This window comes from Drosophila willistoni (genome assembly GCF_018902025.1).
Source record: "Drosophila willistoni isolate 14030-0811.24 chromosome XL unlocalized genomic scaffold, UCI_dwil_1.1 Seg141, whole genome shotgun sequence".
NCBI classification, from domain to species: Eukaryota; Metazoa; Arthropoda; class Insecta; order Diptera; family Drosophilidae; genus Drosophila; species Drosophila willistoni.
The window spans coordinates 1,133,625-1,146,371 of record NW_025814052.1 but is presented as its reverse complement, the minus strand read 5'-3'; the positions used below and the strand labels follow the sequence as shown (position 1 = coordinate 1,146,371).

At 39.1% G+C, this 12,747-nt stretch overlaps 3 protein-coding genes across 3 annotated transcripts; all 3 read right to left on the bottom strand.

Annotated features, from left to right (window-relative positions):
• Positions 1-4,087: 4,087 nt before the first annotated feature.
• Positions 4,088-6,236, bottom strand: LOC26529471 (sodium/potassium/calcium exchanger 4). Its single transcript, XM_015177253.3, has 6 exons — positions 6,040-6,236; positions 5,774-5,968; positions 5,510-5,697; positions 5,257-5,443; positions 4,821-5,192; positions 4,088-4,754 (listed from the first exon to the last, which is right to left on the bottom strand). The coding sequence occupies exons 1-6, from the start codon at positions 6,092-6,094 to the stop codon at positions 4,408-4,410; spliced, it is 1,344 nt and encodes a 447-aa protein (XP_015032739.1). The 5' UTR covers positions 6,095-6,236; the 3' UTR covers positions 4,088-4,407.
• Positions 6,237-7,014: 778 nt separating this feature from the next.
• Positions 7,015-11,512, bottom strand: LOC111518350 (transcription elongation factor SPT6-like). Its single transcript, XM_023179327.2, has one exon. The coding sequence runs from the start codon at positions 11,478-11,480 to the stop codon at positions 7,362-7,364; it is 4,119 nt and encodes a 1,372-aa protein (XP_023035095.2). The 5' UTR covers positions 11,481-11,512; the 3' UTR covers positions 7,015-7,361.
• Positions 11,513-11,779: 267 nt separating this feature from the next.
• LOC26529140 (transcription elongation factor SPT6-like) lies at positions 11,780-12,325 on the bottom strand. The gene is made up of 3 exons (XM_047011137.1): positions 12,188-12,325; positions 11,999-12,124; positions 11,780-11,929 (listed from the first exon to the last, which is right to left on the bottom strand). Exons 1-3 carry the CDS (start codon positions 12,323-12,325, stop codon positions 11,780-11,782), a joined length of 414 nt encoding a protein of 137 aa, XP_046867093.1.
• Between the last annotated feature and the right edge of the window lie 422 nt (positions 12,326-12,747).

Here is a 12,747-nt window from a genome sequence, read left to right as displayed (position 1 = left end):
TCCATTTTTTTAAGTTTATTTTTAGTTCATTGATACATATATATATATGTATATATATATATATATTTTGTGTTTGTAACTTATTGCGAAACCTTGTTTAAAAGCCTTTTTAAATGTGGTTTGCATAATATTTAGTTGCCTTTAATTAACAACTGTTAAAAAATTTGTTTTGTTAATAAATCAATCAAAGACTTAAGTCTTTGCTTACAATCAATTGTATGTATATATTAGATAAGATTATAATATCCTGTGAAAAGAAAAGGGAACTGTATCAAATTTATATGGTTATGCAAAGAAATAGCTCGAAAAATGTTTAAATTAACTTTAATCGGTATAGATAAAGTAAATCTAATAGAAAGCTTCATATAAAAGATGGTTTGCTTATAAATAACGATACTCTGGGATTTCTCAAAACCCCTTTTTGGCCTTCATCTGAATTGTTCCTTTTTATAGACCGATTCTTGGTATGTGGCCTTGCCTTTTTTGTTTATGTCATGTTTAAATGGGATTCACATTTCAACTAACTGGACTGATCACTAACTATAAGATTTTTGTTTGAAATCTCTAATGATTTTTAAACGACTAATGAGCGAGGAGAATTTATTTTGGTATTCACGTCATAATGACATGAATTGGCCAAATAACTATAGGTTATTCCAGATGATGATGATTTCCCAATAGATTTAACAGGTATTAATTTAGTCTATCTCTGTATTATGCAAAGAGTTAGAAAGGTGAGGGTAAGGAGAAGTAGTTAGGTCTGCTCTGACTTATGTTGATTTTAAGTTACTTTCCTCTACCCCTAAAACAAAAATGCACACGTGTGTGTTTGACTCTGTGTGTGTGTGTGTGTGTGTGTGTCTATGTCATTAATATACAGACAGAACAGTTGGCGTTCTGATAAGAAGGGAAAATAACAATTCCCCCCCCCCCCCCAACAAAACATTTTATCAATCTATTGCCGGTAGAGTTACTAACTAACCAACCTACTACCAGCTAGTGTTTATGTATGTGTGTGCGTGTGTGTGTGTGTGTGTGCATTTAGCTATTCGTGTATTTAATTCTGAAATTGTAACAGATTGGATAAGTTTATTACATCGAAAAGATTCCCCGATTTTGTAGATCCATTTAAATTGAAGTTGATCTCGTAAAATCAATTAACTTGTCCCCCATCCCTTACACACGCTTTCTATATCTGTCTCTCTCTCTCTCTCTCGCTCTTTCTTCCTCTCTATAGCCTATTGTTGTTCTTGTTATTAAGCAGTAAATAAACAAAACTCGTAAGTAATTTGTATCATTAAATTACAATATTTTACATACGTTACATTTAAATTTTACTAAATTAGTAGTAGTAATTGTTTATTTGTGATGATTGATAGATAATATCAAAATTGTGTATTAGGTTTCTAGAATTTAACTTGCTTTCAACCGATCAACCACCCCCACCCACACCCCCACCCCATCCCCACCACTCTCCAAATTCTATGTGCTGCCATTCATAGAAAATTTTCCATTCATAAATAGCCAAAAATAGCTTACTGCATGAAGGGTATAATTCATTTGGTTAGAAGTTTGTTACATACATTATGAATTAGGAAGTTTTAACTTATATTATACGATTATACAGCCAAAAACCATAATATATATATTTTATTTATTTATTTATCTTAGAGTTGGGACTAATTACAAATTAGTCGGAACTTAGTTACTAAGCGCTAGCTGCTTGGGCCTTCGGCTATAATATATATATATTTAAAAGTTTAAGATAAAAATGACTTCATAAGAAACCAAATTTCAAATGTTATTAAAAACACAAAAACAATTTCGTTTCGTTACTACATTTAACAAATCAGATATTATTGAATAATACTTGTATAAAACATTGTTAAAAAGTATGAACATGATTAAAAGTTCACTTTTCCGGTTGCATTCCTTATAAATACGTACATATGTATGTATAGGTATATATGTATATATTTTTTTGTTTTAGGGCTTTAAATCTTTTCAACTTTCAATTTTGATTTCATAAAGCTCTTGAATTTCTTCATATGACGCTTGGGCCTAAGCAGCTGTTAAATACGTCATGAACTAAATAATGGCGTAGTCATTAGCCACATATAAAAAGTATGTATGTACATATATATACATACATACCTTTGTATGTATGTATGTATGTATATAGTATATACATATATCAATATATAAATACATCAATATCTATGGCATTGATAAGCTGCACATTGTGTATAGGTGACATTATAAGGCTGATAGACATTTTGACTGCTGGGACTTAACTGGAACTTTGAGTCTCGCCCTTGCCCCCCCTCCCACTATCAAGTAGTGTCCCCTAAAATTTCAACAATTATCTATCCGAATACGACATAACTTATGTATGTGGCACTAGGTTAGGTTAACTCAACATTTTGAACAGGATCTTCTGTGTCCTTGTTTGAATGTTATCACATATGGAAACTCGTGACTCGTTGACATAAACATGAAAATAATACAAATATTTCTAAACAAAAAAGTAGAGCATGATAAGCAAATCTCAGGTCTATCCTAATATATGTCGCTTTATTTTCTCGATCGATTTTGTATTACCTAATGTGAACCTAATGAATTACCTAATAGGAAAATATCTTAAGATATAGATAAGGATAGTCTTTCTTAAGGTTACCAAGACGGCTGAGAATAATCTCTGAGGAACATTTCTATCCGCTTGTAATTCCCAAGTAGTTTTAGCATTGAGCATTACCCTAATGCTTGATAGTAATACGATCATGCTAATCTATATATATGCCCCTACAATTTGATTAGGCATAATAAAATTAATTTTACAATTAAATTTGAATTTTCGTTCATAAATTAACTAGTTAAAGAAAATAAAAAAAAAAATAATATATATATATATATATGTATATATATGGGATGATGTCATTCGAATAAGTTCTTTTCTTCCAAAAAAAAAAGCAATAACAACAGCGATTTTCAAGTGGACACGATTATCAGGCAAAACAATTGAAACTGGACACCGTAAGTGAGAGTTCGATCTAGATAAGGACCCCAAACACTTGAATCCAGTGGCGACTTTGGCGACAAGGAGCACCCACACAAAACGAGTATGGATCATATATACATACATATGTACATATGTACCAAACCTAACATATATAATATAATCGCACGTTTACCTGATAATAAATATTGCTAACACACACACACATGCACACACATACTAACACTCCATCATCATTAGGTTTAAATCTAATCATTACCAAATTCGGAAATACTTTCTTAGTTGAGTACCTAAAAAATCTTGGCTAATGGATGAATATGGCTGATTAGCTTTTATTCCATCGAATTGGTTGGAATTGAAAGGTTTTGTTCTTTATACATATTTCGATTGGGAGTCCCATGCTGAAACATTTAATCGATGTCTGTTAAGAAATTAAAAAAAAAAATATATATATATATATAAATTGTTTATGCTTATCAATAATATAAATTAGAACTTAATAGAAATGTGAATTACCAATGACAATGACAATTCAAGAGGTATCTCTCTGGCATGACTTGATGTCATAACGTTTCTAATTGACGTCATTGATGGTGAACAATAAATACTCGGGTGGTCGCCTATATCTCTTTCCATCAATCTTTAGATTGCCAAAAAAAAAAAGAAAAGAAAAAAAACAAAAATAAGGTTTTTAACAAAATTCAAACTGATTGTAATATTAACAAGCAAAATCAATCTCTATTGCATATTTTGGGGAGTTAGTGGCATGATTTGACGACGAATAGAAGCTACATGTAAGTCAATGTTCGAAAAATAAGCAAATTAAACACTTTCGGGGTCACCCGACGTGTTGATCGGAAAATCGCTTTCTTTATTAGATTTCCTTTATTTATTAGCGGAAACGGGATGCTCACTCAAGTGATCTAAGGACATAAAGCACTTACAAATTTTGGTGACCCCTACGTATTAGTTACGTGACCCACCATTGCATACTTTGTGGGGCAGTGGCGACTGCCAGTTTGGTGACCACGATGTGCTAATTGTGTGATCCCATAAATGAAATAAAACAAATTAATTTTGATCTTAATATATTTGAAATACATAAGTCTGAATTTTACACCTTTCTTCTTAGAATGCTTCTGTAGAATTCCAACAGACAGTAATGATCCCAAAACGGTTGACATTTCATAAATATTATAGTGTTACTTCTCTTAAATTGTCTCTAATCCAAATGTATTGCTTTAAATTCACTTCATTTTGAGTTGATCATCGACAGGTATTTGAAATTATTTTAAAACACAATGTAACCAAAAAACTAATCATTTAGAAATTTGGCGGATAATGGCATATGCTTGGTTTTGCTGTTTTTTTTTTTTTTTGGTTTCTTTTTTTTAAGCTGCTGCTTTGTTTAAGTAGGAATATTCTCCTTCAATGTCGCACACTTCCTTTGTATTGTCCATCATCTCTATGGTACAGGCAACAATCAAGAATACGGCATAGGTGATAAGTGAGATCCATCCAACGACTTTGCCTAAAACAAATTTCGTTGCTGCAAATGTTATATAGAGTAGAAACATTGATATCATGAGCAATGATGTGGTTATGGTTAAACTCTTTGAATTGATAAGAACAGCGGATCCAGTGATCAAGCATTTAAGTAGCCATGGGAGACCCAGACAGATAAAGATATCAAAGGTATTGGAGCCAATCGCATTACAAATGGCCATCGAACCATAGCCTAAAATAAAAACAAAATGTTAAGTCAGAGAGACACATAAAGTGAATATGTATATAAATATTTTACCCTTTCTGGTAACTATGTACGATGACACAACTTCTGGCACACTGGTGCCAGCGGCAAGAACTGTGAGACCCATGATGGAATCGGGAATGCCAATGTTATAGCCCACAATGGTGAGAAACCAAGAAACCAGATACGATATCACACTGATCCACACCACGGCCACCAGCATGCTAAGAAAGTATATTGTACGCACACTGGGCGTGGTGCAGGCCAGTATGAATATGGCTGGGTATTGGATTGCCCACCATACCTTCTTTATCCAACTGTCCTCCGGATCGGGCTTCTTGCAAACATGATCGCGAAATGTCAAAAGTGGCTCTTCTTCGCGTGTCATTGGATCTTCATCCATCATATCTTGTTCCTCTTCGAGTGCTAAAATTCAAAATTGTGTTAACGTCTCTCTCTCTCTCTCTCTCTCGTGGTGATTGTTACTCACTGCGACAACAGGATTGAAGTTTCCGATCAAACAGCAGCGACACCAAATAGAAGACATATAATATTAACAGAATTGCGGATTCATACCAATTTACTGACGAGTCCCATAGCACACCGGTTAAGACTATTACGGATAATACATACCAGACGGTATCCCGGGTTATTGGCCACCAGTCTAATTGAGCCGTCTGCAATTTGCAATTGAATAAACGCTACTAATGCTGAATTTAAAACCAATTTCAAAATGTCCATACCACTCCAGTGAAAATTCCACAAACGGCAGCAATGCCCAAGACATTGAAAACCGATGAGCCAACAATTGTGCCCACACCGATATCGCCTTCGGTGACAAATGTGCCCACAAAGGCAACAAATAGTTCGGGTGCCGAGGTGGCAGCAGCCAGGAAAGTGGCCCCAGCCACATCATATGTCAATCGGAGACCTAATTTTTGGGAAAAAAAAAAAAACCCTAAACGTCCACGTTGACACGAAATGCTATAGAAATGGACTGAACTTACTGTAACATAATCTCTCCATAGTTGGTACTAGGTAATCATCACAAACAATGGCAAGAAATACAAACAGATACATACTAAGAGCAAAGCAAATAACTGTCGATAAAATGCTTTTCTTTCGCATTATATTGGGAAACTCTAAGATTGCCGGCACTGAACAATTTAGTTCCTCGCTTTCGCTTCGAAAATCCAAATGATCTAATTTGAATTTTTCATTAATTTTCGCACCTTTTCTTTTTGGAAAATCTCCAACCACATTTTTTACTTACCGAGACCATATTCTCTGAGAAGCCTCTGCAAATTGGTATCACCACCAAAATACATAATGCGGGAATATTCGATATCCAACTAAATAATAAACTAAAATACTATAGGAAAATTTTGATATATAATATTGGGCAACGAAAGGCAAATGAATTAATATTGTTAACTAACAAAATTTGTCATGTATATTGAATGTCCTAAAAGGTATCACAAAGCCATCTTGATTTTTTTGTTTTATTTCATTTGGGTTCTAGGCAACCCTAAAAGCTGGGACAGTGAGACAGGCATTAAAATCGGAGGCTTAAATCGTTCGGAGTTTCCCAATTAATTCCATAGTAAATCTGAAAGGACTCAACATTTGTAACAAAAAAGTTACCTAAAATCCTTGATTAAAAACTATCAAAGTTAGATATTATAATATTGATCCATATTCAATTTACTCAACTCAATTTATCAATATAAAAACAAAACAATTTTACTCTTTATGCTACAATTTGTTCTTCTTCTTCCCTCATTCCCAAAGCAACGCACGCATACACATACGCATACAGTTTGTGTAGCGTTGCGTCTGTGTGTGTATGCATGTATGTACTCTGTTGATGACGAAAGACGTAGTAGACAGCAAGCAGCGCTGCCGGCAGAGCTGGAAGCAGAGCCGATTATTATATTGACTGTAACTTGTGTTATATTTATCCGATCACATTCAGATTTTGGGTTTTATATTCAATACCATCACATATGTAAATTTCATAGCGATACTCCAATTTTAGTGAAAATGTTTCTTCTAGAGCTATATGATATAGTGGTCCGATCCTGATAAATTTCATACTTGATCTGCTCCAGATAATTAAAAGCACAGAAAAAGCTCGATAGCTCTTAAGATGGATGAGTAAAACGCATACGCACAAACGGACAGACGGATCAGCTTCTCATGCTGATCAAGAATATGTATATAGCTATATTTCATAGCTTTTGTTATGTATGTGTGTATATTATGTTTATTGGATTATTTGGGTATATAGAAATAACGATTTCAAATCACAATTTATATAATTAGTAACTAATCCTGCTAGACTATGTCGGCGGTTTTTAGTTGATCAGTCAGCAATCTCTAATATACTCCAGAAGTGTGTATAGTGTGTGTATGTGTGTGTATATTACTTCTCATCCAAAAGGGGCGTGGCACAACTCATATCCATGCAAAGTGGAGTGCTATTTATGTGTGGGCGAAATGGCTGGACCACTAAATGGACCTAAATGACCTTGGGAACTTTGGAGAATGTTGTTGTTGTTCATGCTCTTAACGCTGTCGATGGCTACGACCAGACTAATTTGCCCTTCGATGTCCCATTTGTCCACCAGTGCTGAAGCCATTCGTTCCGCTGGTACCGTAGAACAACAATGGATCATTGCCGAGTGTGTAAGGCATACTCATATGAGAGGAGCCACCCGTCAAGGAGGCTGTGCTTGATCTACCATAATGACTGGTGGTCGATGATGAAGGACTATTTAGAATGAAGCCATAAGTATTACTTATGGCTTGCGAATTGGAGTACGCACTTGAGTAGCTGCCACCTCTGCCCACACTGCTTGAAGGAGCAACACTCACAGCACTTCTTTGTCCGCCACTGAACATGCTACTCGTAACACTATAAGCACTACTGCCAATTAATCTATCGCGACCAGAAGCTACTGACATGGGCGGAGGCGGATGCATCATCCGGGGTCTAGTACTTAAACTACTAGTGCCCGGCAAAGCAGTTGAACCCGTCGAATGCATCTTAAACCAACACAACAAACTCTCAACCGATTCAAAGATCTGGCCACGAAAACGATAACCCTCCGGCATGACGGTGACATATTCATGCAGCACGTTTGTCTTGGGTAAATAGGCGAGCAGAAATTTACCAGGCATACTCTTGGAAGCAGTGAAGAAGTAATGAATCTTCTTCGGATCCTTGGCTTTCTCGTCGCGTAGTACCTGTTCCATGTAATCCCGTTCATTCCCATTGGCGGGTGTCAAATTGGGCTTGTAATATTTGTACCGCAGCAGTTCACGAGCCGCCAAGGCCATGGGAGTGATGTGGCGGGCAATAATTTCATCCAAATCCTCGAATTCCTCGGTGCCAATCCAGAGACTTCGTCCCAAACTGTAATCATTCTCCTTGCCCTCTTCACGCACGCCAATGTGTTGGAAGATTTCCTCGGTCACCTTCCAGGTGGCAGATAAATGATCATTGAACTTGCTACTCGGACGCAATACAACGGCACCCTGCTCGGCTCTAGCCAGCATAGCCATGACTTCGACATAGGATTTGTTGAAGAAACTAGGATGGGCTATAGCGCGATGTGTGAAAGCCGTTTTCGTCTCGATCTTCTTGGTCGCCGGCAATTTACGGCTATCCGACTGTTCTGAGAAATAGTCATAGAAGGCATCTCGTTTAGGTCGCCACTTATTTTTCACATCGTTGACATCAGTTGTCTTGAAGGAGCAACTAACGGATATGCGATCGATATCCACATGAATGACACGGACATAAATCGATTGAGAGATGTGCAATAGTTCTTCTGGATTAGGTACTGGTTTATCCGACAAATTCCTAACGTGTATGAATCCTGGCAATCCATTATCTAGTCTGAGCATCACACCGTAAATCTGTCCCCGATAAATATTGTCACTGTTATTGTGGCGAAATGGGTCTGGCTGTCTTTTCCTTGCGTGATTGGCATTATCCAGTTGCTCGTCCTGCGGCCGATTATAAGTAAAACCAGTTACCATAGCTGTGACGAATTTACCCACATAGAACGAATCAGGTGTCTCCTTGGTCAACATATCAAAAAGCTCCTTAGAGCTGGGCTTATGGTACGGTGAACGGTAATCCTTGTAGAGGCAACTGAGCTCATTCCTTACGTCATAGAGGGTAATGCTTTTGCTGCCGAAACCCTGACGCTCAAGTTCAACCGCGAAAGCATCTAAATCGAGATCTTTAAGACGTTCCGGTGACTCCAGTATCTCCTCGAGAGCTCCAGCCGGGTTGGTCTTTTCGTCGTCATACTCCATTGCATCGATGGCCATCTTATGGGCCCATTCGTAGGTCTCCGGATGGACACGTGACCCATCCAACACCTCCACATAGGTTTCCGTTGAATCTCTCAGTGAGCTAGTGTCAATCTTAATGAAACCACTGCAATTGATGAACACCTTGGGACCCAAGTGGCAAACGGTGACCAATTGCGTCCGGTTTTCCAGGCGCTGGTTGCTTTGCTTCAGTAGCTTAAGCAAGGCCTGTCCCTTGCGGGGACCCAGACCACAGGTATATTGCAATAGATTGACTGTTCGCGAATTCTGTACCATCATATTAATGTCCAATCCCACCTCGCTAGTACGATTGATGAACTCTAGGCTGAGGTGCTCCAGCAAGAGGTCTTTGGGCACTCGTTCCTGCAGCGGATGATAGCGTAGACAAAGGATCTCGTCGTCGGCATCGCACAACTGGGAATACTCCACCAGAGGATCCTGCATTTTGCGGGCCAGGGACACAGCTTGCTTCAACAGAGCTGGATACTCCTTGAAGTCCGACTCCCCCTTCTTGGAATTGGCATAGATTTTAGCCAGTTCGTTGTCAACTATCTCCACTTCAATGGGCGGAAATTGCTCGGACGTTTCAAGCTCTTTGAGTATATCCTTTATGTCTGTCTGAATCATTTGGGCATCCCGTGACTCGGCCCCAATTACCACAATATGCGGTTTCTTCATCTTAATGAAGTCGCTTAGCTTCCGTAAATCAGCCAGTTTTTGGGCCTTCTCCTCGGAGCTGTGTGAGTTCTTGCGCTTGAGTATGTTTGGCAAACGGAGGTAGTCGGATATGTCACCCTCCACAGTGGTGACAGCGCAGAATGCAGCCACGGATTGATCTGGATCGTAGGCCAAAGCCAGTGTGCGTATTCCACGTAGAGTGCTCCAGTCATCGTAGCTGTAGTCCTGAGGGAATTCTGGTTTGTAGGGCGCCACCTTGAGCCATTTGTACAACTTGGCTGTGCAGGAGCGCAGTACGAACTGTTGGGCCTCTTCGTGGAGTGTTGCCCTCAACTCTTTGATGAGATCGGGTATGACCCACTTCTTCAATGCCAACTGGACGCACTCGGCACGCAGGGTATTCCACTCGAGAACATGCTTTGAGAACTGATCGAGATGGTACAAAGCCTTGGCCTCCTCCACATAATCACCAGGTGGACCATTGGCATTGGCATTTCCTTCGAACTCCTCGAGGAATTGGATATCCAGTAGTTTCTCCTCCTCAGCCATTAGCAGCTTGATGAACTGATCGCCAAAGAGATCGCCCACTGGTTTTTTGGCCACGTATTTCATCGAATACACCGGTGAGTTTTCATCAATTAGGACCATTCCGTTTTTGGTGGGCCGAATATTGAGCCGTGCCCGATCGAAATACACTTCTCTAAGCGTCTTACGCAACAATGGCTCTTGGGCCAATTGCCGTGCCACCACATATTTGGCTGCATGCAAAACCTCATCCACAGTCATGAAACGCGGCGACAGATACTGTTTGGCCATCTCCGTGGGGCTTAACGACTCCTGTGTCACCTCGTTACGTTGATAATTGTCTCGTAGGTTTTCGGCGAACTGCTCGGGAGTAAGACCAAAGTGCTTGGCAAACCCACAAATCCCAGCTTTGCGGAATACCGCATAGGGGCTACTATTTGGTGCCTGTTTCAGTTGCTCATCGGCCATGTTTAACTGATCGGCTTCATCCGTTTCATCGAGGTCGACCGGCTCGACATCGTTGTTGTTGTCATTGGCGTCGCCTCCGGTTTCATCAGCAGCTGCTGCGGCCGCAGCTTGCTTCCGGGCCTTGGCTTCGCGACGTTCCTGCAGCAATTTACGTCGTTGTTCGGCTTGCATTTTGGGCAACTCGTGGGAATAGTTGAGAAGAAAGTACATATGCACATCCTTCAGCTCCTCCATCGACTGCACATCGTTGAGACGCTCAAAGTCACTGTCCAGCATGAGACGCACATCATCGGGTAGTGGCTTCTCCGGATCCGCACACAACGTGTCCAACTGAAATTGCCGCATCTTCTCAAACAAGGCCTTCAGTTTGCGCTTGCGCTCGTTCAGCTGGCACCAGCGTTCGTCGTAGTAGTAAACCTTCCACAGATCATCTATGTTTAGCTCGGGCTTTACATATTCCTTCCTATAGAAGGCTATAAATGGGACTTCCAACTGTTGATTGCGGATAAACTCGAGTGTTTGCTTTATTTTATTTACTGCTGTTGGCGGTTTACGCATTTTCTCACGATTATCGGCTTTCTCCTGCTCGGATACGGTTTGTTTGCAAAAGGCAAAGCGATATATCCAATTGGCCTCATCATCCAATTCGTGCGAACCATCTGGCACAGCTGTGACGGGAACTTGTCGCAATTGCATACGCTCAGGTGTATCTGTCTTTCGTATCTTATTATCCAGATCGGTTAAATATTCACGTCTCAATTCACTAGGCTCCAAAACATCAAGAATGGACACCTTCTTTCTGGAATATTTGGATTTTTCCTCATCTTCATTCTCTACATCATCGAAATCACAATCAATCGTGAGTATATCCAGGACGTCTTGAAGACAACTGTGTGAATGACATAATTTTGCATAGTAAGTTTGTAAATATATAATTTATTTTTAATGATTTTTTCTCCTTCAAGGATTTAATTGTACACCAATTTCAGATTTACTTACGGATCTATATGCATTGGACGAGATATCTTCTCCGTTATGGGACGCTCATGATCATCCACTACAAAGTCATATGTAGTTGAATCCGAATCCTCATCATCATCGTTTCGAATTTTTTGAGAATTACGCTCGTTATGACGCTCATGGCTCTGGGAAAAGAGAGATGCAAAAATATGTCGAATAAGCCTCGAGTTATTTTCCTTTGGAGTACATCACACAACCTCATCGTCCATATTATCAAAAAATATTTCTTGCGCAATTTTTTCTCGCGCCACGCCTTGATCGACCCCGTCTTCCTCGTCGCTTTCGGACCCGTTGTTGTCTCGCAATCGTTTGTACCGTTTCTTTAAAAGATACACGAAGGGATAATGTTTATGGAAATTTAGCTTGACACAAGGACTACTTACATGTCTGTTGACCTTAACACCCAAATTCTCTTCTAATAATTCGTAGTCGTCCTCCTCCAGTCCAGTGCAGTCAAGATCCTTGGAGTTAAGCTTTTTACGCTTATTATACTCAGGGACAGTATTTTCATTCACTGTCATTACTTTCTCGTTTTTGACTGGAAGAATATCCAAAAGTTATTTATCTATTTCATAAAAATCCTTCGTTCTGAAAAATTACTTGAATTTTTGCGATGTATTTCGTTTTCCATAGTTTCAAAATTAAGAGAAATAAAATGTTTACAAACTTCTCATTAAAAGCCAAACGGTAGAATGACAAGCGAAATTTCTTCTGAGGGCCATTTTCTTTTCCTTTTCCGTTTCCTTTCCTTGCCATTTTTCGTTCCTTTTCCCCATATTTCGTTCTTAATACGGTCACACATGCTCAGTAAAAGCTGTCACATATCAATCGCAGGTGCAAATACCCCAAATGCTAAAAACCCTTGACCAGTGTTGGATAAGCATGCTCACTTCACTGCTTTCTCACCACATTGCTCACTTGTTTAGTTGCTTAGCATAAGCAT

Bases quoted from the DNA above. Each gene is read 5' to 3' on its own strand.
- LOC26529471 (XM_015177253.3), bottom strand. From the start codon at position 6,094: ATGTATTTTGGTGGTGATACCAATTTGCAGAGGCTTCTCAGAGAATAT. The intron at 5,698-5,773 runs GTAAGTTCAGTC...CCCAAAAATTAG, and splicing joins TATGGAGAGATTATGTTACA to GTCTCCGATTGACATATGAT. The intron at 5,193-5,256 runs GTGAGTAACAAT...TTTGAATTTTAG, and splicing joins ACTTCAATCCTGTTGTCGCA to CACTCGAAGAGGAACAAGAT.
- LOC111518350 (XM_023179327.2), bottom strand. From the start codon at position 11,480: ATGCAATTGCGACAAGTTCCCGTCACAGCTGTGCCAGATGGTTCGCAC.
- LOC26529140 (XM_047011137.1), bottom strand. From the start codon at position 12,325: ATGACAGTGAATGAAAATACTGTCCCTGAGTATAATAAGCGTAAAAAG. The intron at 12,125-12,187 runs GTAAGTAGTCCT...TATCTTTTAAAG, and splicing joins GTGTTAAGGTCAACAGACAT to AAACGGTACAAACGATTGCG. The intron at 11,930-11,998 runs GTGTGATGTACT...CTCTTTTCCCAG, and splicing joins ATAATATGGACGATGAGGTT to AGCCATGAGCGTCATAACGA.